The sequence below is a fragment of the Pyricularia grisea genome, chromosome VII (genome assembly GCF_004355905.1).
Source record: "Pyricularia grisea strain NI907 chromosome VII, whole genome shotgun sequence".
Lineage (NCBI taxonomy): Eukaryota > Fungi > Ascomycota > Sordariomycetes > Magnaporthales > Pyriculariaceae > Pyricularia > Pyricularia grisea.
The window spans coordinates 3665742-3682878 of record NC_044975.1 but is presented as its reverse complement, the minus strand read 5'-3'; the positions used below and the strand labels follow the sequence as shown (position 1 = coordinate 3682878).

Here is a 17137-nt window from a genome sequence, read left to right as displayed (position 1 = left end):
ATAACGTGTTAGAACGACGGGGACACACGTGACCGTCCCTTATATAAACACCCTTCCAGCGCGAACAGACAACAGTCTTATACCTTTACCCTTCAGCTTTAATAATAACTCCATTTGGGAACCCAACAGTTACAGGGCCGTTGGCCTACCCCTTCACATAAACCAACCAATATTTATTATAAAAATTACGGTTATTTAACGATTATAGTTATATTTTAGGTTATTATATAAAAAAGGAATAAAATTGAATTAATTATTACATAATAAAATAAATCCCCACGTAAATAAAACGGTTATACGTTTTGAAATTATATTAAAACGTTAAAAAAAGGTTTTTTCCTATTATATAACGAAATAAAGCGTTTTTAATAAAATAACGCCAAAATACACGTATTTAGGAAATTTATAAATTTTATTTTCGAAAACGTTATCGAATTTATAAATTGGCCGGTTTATAATCCAAATTTAAATTTTATAAAATACGTTTAGAAAATGTTGAAAAAAAAAACATTACATAAGGAATATTTTTACCTGTAAAATTTGGGTAAAAACGCGGTTAATATTGAAAAATTTACCGTTATAACCCAAATTATATGGAATAGGTTAAATTAGGTTAAAATCGACCATTTTATTCATTTAATACCGTGTAAGGGTTAGGCTGTACGTAATACCGAAAATTGGTATACCAAATATTAAAATGCATGTAAATAATTTTATTTTTATATGTTTATTTTTTTTGTTACCCTCGAATTAAGCTGGTGGACTTACACCAAAGATTGGTGGTCGAAGCCAAGGTGGGGGCGAGATCCGTTGGGTTGCGATATTTTTGCACAGGTGCTGTGGGTGGGGTAGGGTTGCTATGCATATCCAAGCATACTTAGTGCCAGTGGGATGGAACCAAGGTAATACTATGTATGGCTGACAGTGCCGTGGTTCCGGGGAGAAATGAATCGTGTAATTGTAATGCTGTATTATTGGCAAGGCAAATGTGCTGTTAACAGACAACAATCATATCCCAGTATTGATCTCGGCAATGGAATGCATATTAAGAAATAGCGCAGGATTCCCATGTCTGAGGGTGCTGCTCGGGGGGGAAATAAGCCAATGTGGCTGTGGGACGGAAAACTAACCAATCGCTCAAAAATCACCACCCCTGCACAACGCTGAACTTTGCGGGTTTACGCAGCATTAACTATTTTTTTTTTTTTTGTCAAATCTTTAAAATAACGACCCACAGGTACTTTGCAGCTCGATGGGAAATATTACTAAAACCAAGCAAACCCACAACTTCGCGCGCCGCCCACCACTATACAGGGAAGGGGACTTTTACCCATACCACCGGAATAAACGATACAATAATGATCTCATCCCTATCTATAACACCCTTTTATTGAAAGTCAGTTAGGCTATCCTAACCTGACCTTCCTGACATTGTCGACTTCTTGTCAAAGAAAAGTCGATGCTAAGGGGCGGCGTGGCAGATCGTGTACGCTAGTTCAGGTCTAGAGCCAAACATAGCCTTCCTAATTTCGCACTGAATCGTGCAGTTCTGACAGAGGCTGGAAGGGACTGGGACAAGATAACCCAGGGCATCTCAGTTGTGGCTACTCGAGATGTGGCTCCCGAATGTCTAGCTTTTATCTTGGGAGAGCATCGCTTTGTTGGTTCAGGTGCGCTCCAAAATCACTCAATTCTTAAAATCAACAACGAGTAGATCAGTTCTACAAAATAAAACAAATGCACCTAGGTAGGTCCGTAAAAGAGCAAGAGTAGAGGAGTAAAGTTTGTCGTGACTCGTTTGTTCACCTTGTTCACTCCATTACACGGTTACACCAAAGAGACTCATCATCAATGCTATTCTTTGACAGCTCAAACTGTGATCCCGAACTTGCTCCAACAATGATTAATGCGACAGTGTAATACCTCTTCTGATTGTACTTTTTTTCTCAAACTGTCAAAAGGACGCCCGAGCACTTGAATTCACCTGAACTATGCCTTGACCTTGCTGTGCCAGCGGAAATCGGCCGCAATCCAAGACCACAAGCTGACAGCAACTCCGCTGGGACCCTCCTCAAGGTGAATAATCTCCCCGCAAACCGGGCAGTTCAAATTACCTTGCTCCCTGATCAATTTGGCCCAGCACTTGGTGCCGACGATGTGCATGCACGGCAGCAAGCTACCGGGATGCTCCGTCGGACGAGAGTACAGCGTCCCGACGCCCCAGCCGGGCTCGATCTCATCCTTGCATATGATGCAGATGATCTTGGGCGGCGGGGCGTCGGGCTTGCACGTCTGCCGGATCCAGCGGCCGACGGTGCCGACGTACGACGTCTCCCAGGCGCAATTTATCGCCATGAGGGAGGCGTTGCTGATCTTGGGGCCTTTGTTTTTTTTTTCTTTTCGGCTGGCTTTTCCTCGCCGGCTAGGCTGAGATCGGCCACCTCGATTAGGAGGGCCATTGTTGCGTTGGTCTGGGGGGACTGGCCCGGGCGGCAACTGTGGTTGATTTCGCTGGACATGATGGATGTTGAGTTGTTTGTGTTAGAGAAGGTCGAGTAGACTTATCGATCTTGCAAGCGACAAAGCTGCTTCAACAAAAGAACTTGATTACGACTTTCGATGAAGAGATTGCTTGCTTGTGTAGAGTGAGACATTATCAACCGGGCGGACGAAGGCCACCTAATATCTATCTCGACAAAAACCAAGTATGTATCAATCTTGTGCTTCTATTCATCTTTGTTCTACTGATAGACAATGCATGCCGTATTGTCGTCTGATTGAGTGAACCACAAAGGCTCTATCAACCCGAGACCCTCGATAGTACAAAGAACCAATTGGCCAAACGAATACAGGCCTCTCAAGCTTTATTGAGAGTGTGAGCCGCTTGTGTGTATTGCCGGGACAACCAAGTCAATTTGCGCTCGGTATAAGCTGCATGCGGAACGGAAGAACCAAAATTTGACATATGGGGTTAGCAATGGTCAAGAAGCTCAAGCGGCATTGATCATATACACCACATTGATATGACACAGGCCAAGATCAGGCGGCCTATTTATATCAGGTGATCAAACTCTAGGGGAACAACATGGACAAGCCAGTGGATGTAACGATGAAGTAGATGGTTGCTGCTCATCCGCAGATCATTTTTGGCCTTTAAACCGGGGTCGCCAGCTGCAAACAGTCACAAGCTCACTTTGAGCTGTGAAAAGCTTCGTACTAAGCCATTGGGGCTGATCAAAATTATCAAATACGCGTATTTCTTGATGCTTACCGCTTTGAGAAATACCGGCGCTGCGGCTCTCGGTGGCGAATGACAACACCAAGGTGTCAACATGTAACCAGATTGGTAGGGTAGATTTTTGAATAAGGCTTACTGATGGAAATTTTCGGTGGAAATATGCTGTTTTGAGATGTAATCAACTTGCTTGGCGGTCAGTCGTTAGGTGGTAGATGGTGAGATTTGGTGCCTGAACATGGGCGTCAGCTTACATTGGTCAGATTGAAGAGATGGCATAATTCTGTCGGTCTGAAAGTTTGACCGAGACCAAATGTTAATGATGAAAATCTTTCTGGGCAGCTATAAGAATCTGCGAAATATAAAGATGCTCCTCGTTCTCCCATGGGCGAACACAAGGAAGGTTTTAAACAACAATGTTCTCGAGATCTTTGGAGCAGCTTACCGCTACAATATCTTTTCGCCGTTTTCAGCTGCATCCCCATACAATTTACTCCAACTGAAAAGCAAAACATGGTGACTCCAAGCAAAAAAGTCGTAAACTCGCTGCCCTATCGAAACATCGCAATGTCAACAGAGGCAGGAAACCTTTCAGACCAGTCGGTCACGCAAAAGACCCCCAAGACGGTCCGCGCAGTGTTCCACGACGCCCCTGGGAAAGTGTCGGTGCGCCACGTGCCCTTCCCTGAACTCATAGAGCCCGAGGACGCCATTGTGCGCATCACCACGTCGGCGATATGCGGTTCCGACCTGCACAACTATCGCGGGTTCTACGGGCCCGAGACTTACCCCTACCGCGCCGGTCATGAGGCCATGGGCGTCGTGCACAAGATCGGCCCTGCCGTCGACAGCCTCAAGGTTGGCGATCGTGTGGTTATAGCGTTTCCCGATGACCACCCTATCAGGCTTGAGAATTCCACCTTTCCCCAGGATATTGACTTCTTCTTTAACCCTGAATTTGGTTTGCAAAGTAAGTAACTTCTTGCTGGAAAGCATTTGCAAAAAAAGCACATCCTTCTGATGGTATTTTGAACAAAACAACAGCCGAATATGCTCGCATTCAATTCGCAGACTCGACCCTCATCCCAATCCCCAACCGGATTCCGGACAAAGAGTGGCTGTTCCTGGGAGATATCTTCGCCACGGGCTGGATGGCGCTGGACGGGGCCGGTTTTCAGGCTGGCGATTCAGTTGCCGTGTTCGGCGCCGGGCCCGTCGGTCTAATGAGTGCCTACAGCGCGTGCATCCGTGGAGCCTCGCGCATCTACGTCGTCGACCACATTCAAGAGCGCCTCGACAAGGCGCGTGAGATCGGGCCAGGGGTCATCCCCATCGACTTCACCAAGCCGGGGCAGAAGGCCAGCGAGCAGATCCTGGCACTGGACAAGGGCGGCGTCAACCGTTCCGTCGACTGCGTGGGCCAGGAGTGCCTGAACCGGGAGCTCAAGATCCAGCAGGACTACGTCATGCGCGAGTGCATCGCCGTCACCGCGGTAGGTGGTGGCGTCGCCGTGGCGGGGGTCCACGTGACGCTACCGCCCGCGCCGGGGCGGCCCAACGTTGGTCAGATACAGCCTGAAATTCTGTTCGGCATGCCCGAGTTCTGGCTCCGCGGGCTCAAGTTGGGAGCGGTTCTGGCCGACCCAGCCAAGATGGCGCCGACCTTGTCCAGGCTCGTCGACGCCGGCAGGGCAAGGCCTGGTTTTATTGTCGACCATGAACCCTTTGATCTCGATGAGGCCCCTGAGCTGTATCGTCGCTTCAACGAACAAAAGATCATCAAGGTGTTGTTCAAGGGCGCCCCTCGGCCGGAAGAGTGGGAGGAGTGGGAGAAGGATGACGCATTATAAGGGGAAGAGAAGAAGACCAATGGCATTTATTCTAGAAGGTTGGCGGATTTCTTTTCTTTGTGGTACATACTGTGGTACTTATTGTAAAACTGTCGAAACGTCATCGATCAACTAATAGTCGCCCAAGCACTGAATGGCAGCCACATCTCACGATAAAATGCCTAGCCCGCTTGAAAATTCGCATGTTTATTCTGATCGTATTGCGAGTAGAGGCTGGCGGCAGAGTCTGAAAATAGAATCTTCGAGCTGTAGTCTGAGGGGAAAGAAAACACAGCTTTTGTGCCCACTTGTGGACGAAACCTTTCAGCATGCTAAAAAGCGAATCATAGCCCCTGACTTGTGTGTTGACGGGGTTTAAGGCTTGGGGCTTATATTGTCGGCTTTATCGGGGCATCCAGACGGCGGATCGACTGCCGCCGGCCGACCCGGGCTTCGATTGGCGTGTCATGGATCGCGGCAGCAATCCGAGTACACTAGCTTTTCAGCTCGTGCTTCATTACCCAGCGCATTGTTCAGCGCCCACCTGATTGATGAATCCGAGGAAAAGCTCTCACGCATATAGTATTATCCAAGTTACTTTGAACATAGTACAAGCGCAAAGTCTCACCTAAAGAATCCCATAGATCGCATCGCTCCGACCGCAACAATCTTATCCCAACTTGTACCAAACTTTTGGGAACAACTGTGCTCCTCCTATGAACCAAGAGAACCGCAGGGGTAATTCTTTAGCAGGACTTGCTCACGATAAAATCACCCCTGCCAAGACCCCTAATCCGCCTTCTACTAATTCTAGTTTCTTAACCTTACCGCTGATACCGCGTCGTAACCGAATGCGTACTACACGAGTCTTGGCTGCGGCGCCGGCGCGATCTCGTCGCGATCACTAGTCGAGAAGCGTCGAATCCGTCGGCTTTCATCCCCCGCACAGGCCAGTAGGTAATTGCGAAGGCTTTTTATTATTACCGTTATGTTCAGCTTTTATGCTCAGCGAACTAGTCAGGAGTCGAGCGTGTTCGAATCTCAACTAGCTGGACTAGTTGGAGATTCCAGCCACTGAAGATGCCAGTCAACGCGTGGGCCAACAGTACCGTTCGAACGCCATTTTTTGAGCTTTCGCAAGACTGTTGTTTAAATGAATTAAATATTAGAAGCTGATCGCCATCTTTTTTTCCAGAACTACAGTGATCTGCATTGTTTACTTCCATTTACACATTCTGTCATTGGGTCTCCAACTGTCCCGTCACTCCTTTTACCCCTTTTTGCATTGTTTCAGCGTACAATCATGCAAACCTCTCTTAGGTACGGCCTTTTGGCCAGCTTGTCTCTCTACAGCGTTACTGCCGCAGCAAAATGCAGTTCCAATCTTTTGATCGACGATTTTTCAAGGCGGTCGACCTCCAATAACAACCTAGGTGGTTATACAAACGGTGAGTCCTCCCACACCCACGGTGGAGCTTGGGGCAAAGACGATAATGCTAACGACTGGGATCCACCGCAGATGATGGCTCCATGAAGAGCATCACTGTGCAAGGCACCAGTCTTATTCTAACACCTCGGCCGCCCGCACCTGGGGGTCTCTCCCAGTCCTACTACTACGAGAACATACCTTGCACACAGGCCGCCAGCGATGGATATGAAGCACTCTCTTTCACCATCAAGGCGCCATCAAAGGGGTCGAACTTCACCCTCGAGATCCAGACCTCGACTTCCTGCAGCACCTCCAGCTACACATCAGATTGGCAGGTCGTCAAGGACCTGACCGGCGACGTGCAGACGGTTACGATTCCGTTGGCAGGCTGGAAGAACCCAAACACGAACCTGGACGCCGTCAAAGCCTTCAACTGGGCCACGTGGACGTCGCCTACTCAAGGAAATGGCGACGAGCAGTGGCAGTTGGGCGACATTACGTTTGTGTGTGGTGATGACGCGGAGCCGACTACGTCGAGCACCTCGACTGGAGCTGGACCCTCATCTACCTCTACCACTTCGTCGAGCAGCTTCAGCAGCACTGTGGTATCCGAAACGTCTACCACATCCAGCTCTTTATCGACATCTTCCGGCTTTACAACAAGCACAATGTGAGTTTAAGAGCACCATCCTATCACATTCTCTCTTCACACCTTCAATCCGTTGACTTTGCCCTCAAGTACCCCTACATCATCGATCACCAGCACTTCGCAGTCATCGTCTACTACGACTTCCCTATCGTCGAGTTCCAGCACCTCCACGACCTCCATCCTTCCCACAACCACATCCAGAACCTCTACAACGACCTCATCCTCCGGGTCATCTACCACCAGCACCACCTCCAGATCTTCTACCACTAGCACCTCAAGGACCTCAACCACATCGCAGCTAACCACAGCTAGATCAACAACAACAACCAGACTCACCACCCCTACGCCCACCACTTCCACAAGGGCGCCCACGCCCACACCGACAAAGAAGCAATTTTGCATCTTCCCAGGCTTCTGCTTCCCGAACTAGAGGATCAAGTAAACAATGTAGCCGTAGTTGGGAAGAAATATGAAATACCTAATAATAGCTTTTTTTTATCTTCCTCTTTTTCCCTTGGCCCAATTAATAGCCCTGTTTATGCCTTTGGCGTGAGAAATTGGCGTGGGTAAGGTGGCGCTAAACTTTATTAGAGGGGAGGAGGTTGCAGGTCGGCCGGTATTGGGCACTTACTAGCCGCACTTGGCTGGAACAAAAAAAAGGGGTGCGTGCCAAAAACCGCCGACAAGGAACTTGTCGATCCCGAAGCGGCACGGCACGTGCGACATTGGTCGACTGGGTGAACACAACATTCTAAGCCTACCGTTCCCAAGCGATGTCAGCAAAGCCTTGATATAAAGTCGAAGGAGAAGAAAATACACGGATATTCAACTAGCGCTGACGGATAGTAAAATTTTGTGCTTTTGAGAATGATAAAATACAAGAGATTATCCACGTAAGATGTATCGAGGTCACCAGGAGGTGTAGATGAACTGAAGATAAATACATATCTTTGCGAACACAACATCCCCCCCTAGGGATATTTTGCACTTGAAACCAACTAATGCATCGCGAAGGCTCAAGTCAATCACACATGGGGCTTGCAACGATCACATTGTTTGACTGTAATATCAAACAGAGGTAACGTTGCGTACCCCCTGTTCGGCACCCCCCCTGTTCGGCACCCTGAAAATCTAACAACGAAATGCCTACTTTTATAAGCTGATTTAAATATAAAATTATCAACGGACAAAAATACAATCGTTTTCACGCTTCTCCGGTTCATTAACCTCTTCTTCATCAGCTAAAGGTTCCAAATTTTCTATATCCTTTTCCTGCAATCCAATAATGTTTTGTTTGTTAACCAAAAGCTCGTTTGGATCCGGAACCACCCTCCTCCTTTTAACCGGCCGTATTGCCTCCAGTTGTGCTTCCAATAAGCTGATTTTTTGCTGGGCGCTAGCCAAAAGGGTATCTTTAGCTTCGAAGCTTTTTTGGACTTTTGCAAATAAAAGACGTGAAGTAGCGTTGGTTTTGTTGGATTGGGAAAGTTTTTGCAGTTGAAATCGGACATTTCGGGTCGTTTTAGGGGTTTTCCAAATAAGTAAAGACGGGTCGTTAATTTTTTGGGCTGGGCTTTCCGGTGTTTTATCCCTTTGCAAACCGTTGTTTTTATCTTTTATAACGTTGGCATTGCTATTTTCTAACAAAAAAGGGTTTAAAAGTGGTTTAACCAAGTTTACCGGCCATAACCCCGTTGTACGCCAACCAGATTGAATGGTTTTTGCTATAAATGCTTTTAATCTGGCTTTTCGATAACAAAGTAGGAAATTTCGTTTTCCAATAATTGTTGAACAGCAAAATTGGCTAACAAATCCAAGTTGACGTCGATAAGCTTCTTTTAACGGCCCAAAAACCGATAGATCCAATGGTTGGAGAACGTGTGACGAATGAGGGGGTAAATATAGGAGTTGAATATTGTTTTGCAAGCAAAGAAGCATAAATTCGTCCGTTATATGTGATCCATGGCCATCCAAAACTAATAACCGCTTTTCAGGGGTTAAAGGTTGGGTATACGGAATAAACACTTTTTTTAACCATTCGATAGCCGTTTCGTTATTTGTCCACCCGTTTTCGGTTGCGTGAAATTTCCAATTATCGAAAAGGCTTAAATCCGTCGGAAACCATTGTTGTTGTACGTTTTTTCCCTTAAATATAACAAGGGGAGGGAGGGCAACGCCCGTAGCCGATATACATTCGATTATAGTCGTCCAACCCCGCGTTCCGGGCTCTTTCCGTTGCAACGGCCGGATCCCGTTAAGCCCTAATACCAGGCCGTTAGATCCTTTACCTTCCATTATACCGGTTTCGTCCATATTCCAACGGTTTTCCGGTTTAATAGCGTTAATAACCGGGTTCGTAATATAAAGCCACCAAGATTTAATTACCTCCGTAGTAGCGCCATTAACCCGGGCGTTATTTATTCGACGGGGCCTTTGGGTCTTAAGGATTGGATAACGAGCCAAAAAACGAGTTATCCAACGTTTTCCAAGGCCTTTTGTCTCTCCGGCGGCTTGAAGAATTCGTTCGGCAAAAAAGCGTAATTCTTGATGCGTTGGCGGAAGCCCTAAAGCTGTTTGGGTAAGTACCCAATCAGCCAAATGCTTTTCCTGTTCCGTAGAAAGCCTTTGAAAAGGGCTTTGTGCTTTTTTATAAGTTTGAGAACCTTTAAGTCGATTTTGAAGTGTAGACCTAGGTATTCCCCATTTTCGGGAGGTTTTTGCAATTGGATTGCCATTATTGACGTCGTTAATTGCAGATATAAGCTGTTTTTCAGTATATTGCTTCATTGGAAAATGGAGAATCAAGATTAGAAAAAAGTAAATCCAAAAGTGAAAGATTCATCGAGATATTTATAATAGAAGTTGGAGGATAAAAATAAAAGTGTTGTTATTTTTGGGTGCCGAACAGGGGGGGTGCCGAACAGGGGGTACGCAACGTTAAATACGGTTTGCCTTTATGCAAGAATTTGAGCACCTACACTATTAGAAAGAGCTGCCTGTATCTCTCAGGCGGCAGGGTTCACAGGAGAACAAGACTTGTCTTATAATCTGTAACACTTCGCTAATCGAAATATCAAATTCATTAATCGACGCAATTATCAAGCCTGGCCAGATGTGGCCTTTAGAGCAGGCAGAAAAATTAACCCCCTCAGCAAATGTTTCTCACCCCTCGCAACCAAAGCTTCAAAATGTGGCATGGGTTTCTCTGGGCAAAGCTTTTCAAAAAGAAACGTCACCATAACTCAAATCCGTCACAACTCGACATAGTCGTTTTCCGCTTTCTCTTTACCGTGATCCACCCCGGTTTGGTCCATTTCCTTGGTCAACAGGCCAACTGAGCTGAGAGCCATGATGTCGGGCTGTATTTGACGTTGTGATGATAAAAAGAGGAATTAGTTAGCCAAGGTGCTGATTGAGCAGTGGATATTGCAGCCCGGAATCCGGATGCAGTCTGGATGGCACGTACCTCCCCCCAAATATTGTTCTCAAATGTCACCACGAGGCCGATGATCTTCTCGCCGTCTGGGGCACGCAATTGCTTGATAATCTCGCCGCTGGCAAGTCTCGGCCGTCCTACATAAAATCCCCAAGTGTGGTGTTGCATTTGATTGGTCAGGAACTATAGTAAATAAGTTAGCTGTATTTGTATCTTATGTCCGTGTCAACCTTGGGAGCCCCCGGTCGGAGCGATTTTGTTCTGTAGGTGAAATCGCTTACTTTGATTCCTCTGGTGCCTCCATCTGATCCAAGGACAACGTCGACACCGGTAATACGCTCTCCATCCCAACCATTTACTGGTTCATTAAAATGATAACTAACCGGCTTGGGATCATTCGAGCGCCACCAATTTCCTCTCACTGCCCAGGAGTCCTTCCCGCTGCCTGGAAGATTAGAAGCGCAAACGAACCTCAGATCAACGATTGTCCCATCCAGGTCGCTCCCCGGGCGGTAAATGGTGTCAGCGGCTATGCTCCGCAGATTCTTTTCGTTTGTGCCCAAAGGGTCCCATATTAAGGCGTAGTGAGGCACCATGTCCAATGGGAACTGGCGTGGATCGCTGGTGTCCTCTCGCTCGACGATCTCATGCATGTGGATGCCGGGTGTGGACCAGATCGGGGTGCCAAGTCGCCATCTGTAGCTGGAGCGCCACAGTCGAGGCTGCTTCAACAGGGGCAGAGGCGGCGGCGTTGATTCTGGGGGCGACGGGTCGTAGTCATTATTGGGGCGTTTTGCGCAGAGGAGGCCGAGGTGCTGCGCATTGAACTTTCCATCAATTTCCTACAGTTCATGTATTAGCCCGGATGATTTCCTGTCTATTGATCAGCCGGCCGGGTCCCGGCTCAAAGTATGCTCACCATATCTTGAGATTCAAAACCCACGATACTCCAACCATCGGGAGGTAGAAACGGTCGTCTGAAGAGCTCTGGGATTCTGCCAAACATACAATCGACCTTGTCTCCCTCGAAATAAAACTGGGTCATGGGGAAAATCATCGTTAGTACTGAAAAGAAATTTTCGGATATCAGCAGTAGGATATCTCACATCCACATTGCGGACAGTCTGGCAATGCCTACCGAGACTGGCATGCTCAGGTAGGATCCCCCCGTTCTTGTCATCCCAGAGGCGGCGTATTTGCTCCAACTCGATAGGGCTGCTGTTGAGTATTATCCCCGTAACCCAAGTGACCGTCTCGTAATTACCAAAATTATAAGTTTGCAAATGGAAATCATACATGTCCCGGGGTACCTGAATTGGCAAAGGATCCTTGAAATCCAGAGTCCCCATCATCCTTGCCGCTGGCTGGGTTACTAAGAACACCTGCGGCCAGGACGCGACGTAAAACCCTCCAAGTTGCGGTGCCAAGGAGCTCTGGCAAAAATGGACGGGCGAATACGTGTCGCGTCGAATGGCGAAGAATCCCGCCGGCAGGCGATAAACTTGAGACCACTTCTTGACCCAGAAGACTTTCTTTACGAAGCTGCTGGGTGGTTCGGTGCTTCCTGGGGCAAAGGGAACGGGGAAGGAAACCCGGGCCTGATAGGGACATATGGCAGAGTTTTCAATGTTCCGTTTGACATCTTCGGCGTTGGTGTTGTGGTCACTTTGGGTCTTGCACAGTGCCGTCGGCCGACGGAACTTATGGTAGAGGCGAGCAAATTCGCCAGAAAACCTCTGCCAGATGTATCTGCGGTTGACAATGGGCATCCAGGCACCTGTGACGCCACATCGAACCTTGGTTTCGTGCAGTATGGCCGTGTAGAGTCTTTTTGGGTGGTAGGGGGGCTGGATCGAACGGTCTCGCAGGATTTCGTGTGCCTCAACGAACCAGGGGAACTCGTGGTGGATTCGGGATGCCCAGAACCCCGGAAAGGTGGTGGTTTCTCTATATACACTGGGTGATGCACTGCAGAGAGCCAATAGCTCCTTGCTGGTCAGGTATTTCGATAACATCCAAGTGATGTCGTAGTTCAACATTGCGAACCGGTCTTGATCTTTAGGGCTGGCTGGAGATGTAAACGTCGGTGTTTGAAGAACAAGTTTATGGCTGATCTGCTCGAGGGCCCGTCGCAAGTTCAGTGTGACCTTTTCAGAGGGTCTGGGGTCTGCGGCACGCACGTCTTTGCTTTCGCAAGTAAGTGAGGTGCAGAAGCCTGGGGTTTCTGCATGCTCGCTCCTGTCATCCGGTTTGTGGTCCAGAGGCCATTGGAAGCCCTCTGTCATATTAGTCCATACTTCGACTAGCGTATCCTTTTGAACTGGAGAGGTATTACCAATCCGACCGGTAAGCGCACCGGCTACAACCTCGTAGCAAGGCCAATGAATGGGAATATGCCTGATATCCATAGGTCAGTCAACACGATTATGTCTCCCTTCTCTCATTTTGCCGGATTATTCTGGGTACTCACGGTATCCCGTTGATGACAAAAACATGTGGTTGCGTTGGCTGGATGGACCATCTTGATTGCATTTTTTTGATTAGTCGCCATTGCCTAAGTCATCGCGGACTAATGTGTAGATAATGCCCTACAGGTCTGGGACAATCGAATCATTGAAGCGCGTCCTCAGTGCGAAGCACTCCGGCAGCCACGCGACTTCACTTTCAGTGATGTTGTTGTTGTTGAACTGCCTTATGAGTTCAGTTGTGTTCAAATGACTCCAGGTCACTGTCTCTGGCGAAGGAGAAACCTCAGCCCAGAACGGGACGTCGCAAATATAGCATTTGTCCATGGTGGTTCTGAATAGAGCCATGGTGGAGTGGGTGGCCAAGTCTCTAGTTTAATAAAATTGACAATTTGGACATGCATCCATCCAGTCGACAAATATGGCCTTTTTATCTTTCCCAAATTCATTTCTAATCAGATGAACTGGAGTCAGTAGCGACCTCTTACGCCATCACAATGCAGACGATCACGTTCCAAAAGTGACATTTTGTCCTTTAGCACGCTGAACTGGGGGTTGGCAAGCCCTTGATTCACAATCACTTGGTTGGGGTCGCTGTTGTTTGATGTATTGACAATGTTACCTGTAGGTAAAGGGTTCCAAAATTTGCCTACCTTAGGGTTCAACGGTGAGATGTCGAATCAAGGATTAGCATCCTTCCTTCCCCAGGACAATGAATTCTAGGTGGCTCCCGTCGGCACATGGCACTGCTGACCCCGCACTGGACCTAAATCGGACTCGGATTCCGACCCGCCAACATCCTTCAATCGGGCTGTTTCTCTTGCACTGCCGGTGAATTTCTTGGCCGACTTCACTTTTGGAGAGTGATCGAACAGACGACACTCGACTCTGGCGACGCAATATGACAATGTTACTGACAACTCAAAACCTCTCCACTGGGTGGGAGTTCAAAGCCACCTCACCCAAGCCCGACGATGAGAACCAGGCTGCAGCATTCAACTCTTGGTATCCAGTCAAGTCGCTCCCAACCGAGGTGCACATCGACCTGCACCAATCCGGACTCATCCCAGACCCATTCATCGACCTGAACGAGCTCAGTGTGCGCTGGGTTGCGGATCAGCAATGGACTTACCGCTGTCAATTCGCCAGCCCTCCCTTTACGGCATCGTCATCCATCACGGATTTTGTGTTTCAAGGCCTCGATACATTTGCGACTGTCTCTTTCAACGATGACGTGATTCTAAATTCGGACAATATGTTCATCTCCCACCGGGTCAACATCACGGACAAGCTCAGGTCCGACGGCACTCTCAACGATCTCAGCATCTCCTTTGAGTCCGCACGCCTTCGTGGGTTGAAGTTAGTCAAGCAGCACCCAGAGCATCGGCATATTGTGCACCAGACCGAGATCGGCAGAGGTCCCGTCCGTAAGGTGCAGTACCAGTGGGGATGGGACTGGGGACCTATCATGCTGACATGCGGACCGTGGAAGCCTGTTCTGCTCGAGACGTATAGTGTAAGGATTGATGATCTGCGTGTTACCTACTCGCTGGAGGATGATTTGAGTGGAGCCAACTTATCTGTCAATGTCAAGACTCAGGGATTACTCCCAGCAGCCAGTATCTCTTACGAGGTCCTGATTGACGGGGAAAACGTCGGCAGCTCGACTACCGACCCACGCGGCGATGGCGAAATGGAGTTGGTTATCAAGACGCCCAAGCTGTGGTGGCCACGCGGTTACGGCGATCAAAATCTCTACAACCTGGAAGTACGAATCCTCAACGACGACAAGAGCGTTCTCGACAGTGCCAGCAAGAAGATTGGCCTTCGCAGCATTGAGCTCGTCCAAGAAAAGGACGCCATCGGCCAGTCATTCTACTTCCGCATAAACGGCGTCGACATCTTCTGCGGCGGGGCCTGCTGGATCCCCTCAGACAGCTTCCTCACGCGCACCACCCCAGCACAGTACAGGGACTGGATCCTCCGCCACGTCGCAGAAGGTAACCAAGCCATGATCCGAGTGTGGGGCGGCGGCATCTACGAGGCCGACGCGTTCTTTGACGCCTGCGACGAGGCCGGCGTCCTGGCCTGGCAGGACTTTTGCTTCGCCTGTGCAAACTACCCCGCCCACCAGGAGTTTCTGCAATCCGTCGAGGCCGAGGCGAGACAAAACGTCCGGCGGTTGAGACATCACCCTTCTCTCGTTATCTGGGCAGGGAATAATGAAGATTATCAGATCGTGGAGCGGTACGGGCTGCAGTACGACTTTGAAGGCGACAAGGACCCGCAGTCCTGGCTGAGGACAAACTTCCCCGCAAGGTACATCTACGAACATCTCCTGCCGCTGATCGTCGAGGAGGAGTACTACACGAAGAAAAACCCGGCCCTGATCGCATACCACCCCAGCAGCCCCTGGGGCAACGGCAAAAGCACGACCCTGGTGGTGGACCAGACGGTCGGCGACGTGCACCAGTGGAACGTTTGGCACGGCGCCATGCGGCCGTACCAGTTCCTCCCGGACATGGGCGGACGGTTCGTCAGCGAGTTCGGCATGGAGGCGTATCCGCACACATCGACCCTCGAGGACGTACTGACTGACCCCAGGCAGAGGCGGCCCGGCAGCATGGCCATGGATTTCCGCAACAAGGCGGGCGGGCACGCCAGGCGCTTGCTCGCGTACGTCGGGGAGAACTTTGACCTGAACGGGATGGGCGGGACGCTCGAGGGCTTCACGTACCTGACGCAGGTGATGCAGGCAGACGCCATGCGTGCGGCGTATAAGGGCTGGAGGCGGCAGTGGGGTGGCAGGCGGTGCGGTGGGGTGTTGGTCTGGCAGCTCAACGATTGCTGGCCGACTGTCAGCTGGGCGGTGGTTGACTATCACGGTGTCAGGAAGCCGGCCTGGTATGCCATCCGGGATGCGCTGAAGCCTGTCGCGGTCGGGGTGGGGAGGAAATTCTTTGACTGCACAAACAGGCCGGCTGATAAGACATGGCAGAGGGATACGGGCCATTTTGATCCGAGATTGGCGTGGGGGAGCAGCAAAAGACCAGAGGATGTGCTCAGTGACTTGTGGATTGCAAATGGGACGACAAGGAACGTGTTGGGGAGATTGACGGTGACCTTTGTGTCCATCAAATCGGGCAAGTTATTGAAGGAGCTGTACGACAAACCTCTCAATATTGTGGCCAAAGCAAACAACATCACAGAGGTGGAAATTAAGCAGAATGTGCCAGTGGCAGAGCGAACTGGTGTCTTCAACCCGGCCAACGAGGATCCCTTTATCATTCACGCGAGACTAGATCTTCTCGGCGATGACGGCCAGGTACTTGATTCGGTAGAAGACGTGTCTTGGCCGGACCCGATCAAGTGGTTGGACTTTGATGACCGCAAAGTCCAGGTCTCTGCTTCTGTGGAACAAGAGCAGGTGGTCTTGACCATCAAAGCGGAACGACCAGTCAAGGGCTTCATAATCCAGGAGAGACCTGACTTGAGGGTCAGCGAAAATGGCTTTGATCTTGTTCCTGGATATCCGGCTACAGTGAAAGTGAAAGGTTGCACTGATGTCGAGGAGTTGATGTGGAGGTATCATGGGCAGGTCAGCCATGGCGACGACTGGGCGGATAGGGTCTGAGGATGGCATATTGTCTTTGTAAGCTGCATGTTGTGGGAATGAAGTAGTTAGCTTTTTTTTCTATAGCTTTCATTGTTTCCTATGCCTAGAGTGAGTTCCTAGTGAACAAGAGATTGAGATTCTTTCGCCAGAGGAATTGTTTATCCGAGACACCCAAGACACCGACCCTCTAGTTTCAGGAACAGTGTCGTAGTATTGCACAAAACATGAACGACTCCATCATACAGGTTTAATATTTGATGCGCTACAGTGCCTATGCTACGCTATGCGACGAAAGTGAAAAGCCAAATAAATGCGGTACGGACGGGGAGGGAGAAAATAAATAAACCCAATAACAAAGGAAAGAAACTTGTCCCACACCATGCAACTTTCAATGCCATCAAAAGAAGAACCATAAGGAGGTCAAACGCTCCAGGCTGCGTGGTCTCTTTCCCCGAGAGGGCGAGCTCGCCAATCTCTC

The 17137-nt window shown here is 49.0% G+C and overlaps 5 protein-coding genes across 5 annotated transcripts; 3 read left to right on the top strand and 2 right to left on the bottom strand.

Moving 5' to 3' along the window:
- Positions 1–1989: 1989 nt before the first annotated feature.
- Positions 1990–2355, bottom strand: PgNI_11066 (uncharacterized protein; the record flags this gene model as incomplete). Its single annotated transcript, XM_031131040.1, has 1 exon — positions 1990–2355. The coding sequence occupies one exon, from the start codon at positions 2353–2355 to the stop codon at positions 1990–1992; it is 366 nt and encodes a 121-aa protein (XP_030980244.1).
- A 1303-nt stretch (positions 2356–3658) lies between these two features.
- Positions 3659–5227, top strand: PgNI_11065 (uncharacterized protein). Its single transcript, XM_031131039.1, has 2 exons — positions 3659–4205; positions 4280–5227. The coding sequence occupies exons 1-2, from the start codon at positions 3749–3751 to the stop codon at positions 5083–5085; spliced, it is 1263 nt and encodes a 420-aa protein (XP_030980245.1). The 5' UTR covers positions 3659–3748; the 3' UTR covers positions 5086–5227.
- Positions 5228–6367: 1140 nt separating this feature from the next.
- Positions 6368–7412, top strand: PgNI_11064 (uncharacterized protein; the record flags this gene model as incomplete). Its single annotated transcript, XM_031131038.1, is given in 3 exon segments — positions 6368–6512; positions 6584–7163; positions 7175–7412. 3 exon segments carry the CDS (start codon positions 6368–6370, stop codon positions 7410–7412), a joined length of 963 nt encoding a protein of 320 aa, XP_030980246.1.
- Positions 7413–10305: 2893 nt separating this feature from the next.
- On the bottom strand, positions 10306–13391 carry PgNI_11063 (uncharacterized protein; the record flags this gene model as incomplete). The annotated part of the gene is made up of 6 exons (XM_031131037.1): positions 10306–10501; positions 10609–10761; positions 10860–11420; positions 11498–11614; positions 11685–12975; positions 13171–13391. The coding sequence occupies 6 exons, from the start codon at positions 13389–13391 to the stop codon at positions 10394–10396; spliced, it is 2451 nt and encodes an 816-aa protein (XP_030980239.1). The 3' UTR covers positions 10306–10393.
- Positions 13392–13944: 553 nt separating this feature from the next.
- On the top strand, positions 13945–16677 carry PgNI_11062 (uncharacterized protein; the record flags this gene model as incomplete). The annotated part of the gene is made up of 1 exon (XM_031131036.1): positions 13945–16677. One exon carries the CDS (start codon positions 13945–13947, stop codon positions 16675–16677), a length of 2733 nt encoding a protein of 910 aa, XP_030980240.1.
- Between the last annotated feature and the right edge of the window lie 460 nt (positions 16678–17137).

Coding starts and splice junctions, on each gene's coding strand:
- PgNI_11065 (XM_031131039.1), top strand. CDS start 3,749: ATGGTGACTCCAAGCAAAAAAGTCGTAAACTCGCTGCCCTATCGAAAC. Junction 4,206..4,279: donor CCCTGAATTTGGTTTGCAAA/GTAAGTAACTTC, acceptor ACAAAACAACAG/CCGAATATGCTCGCATTCAA.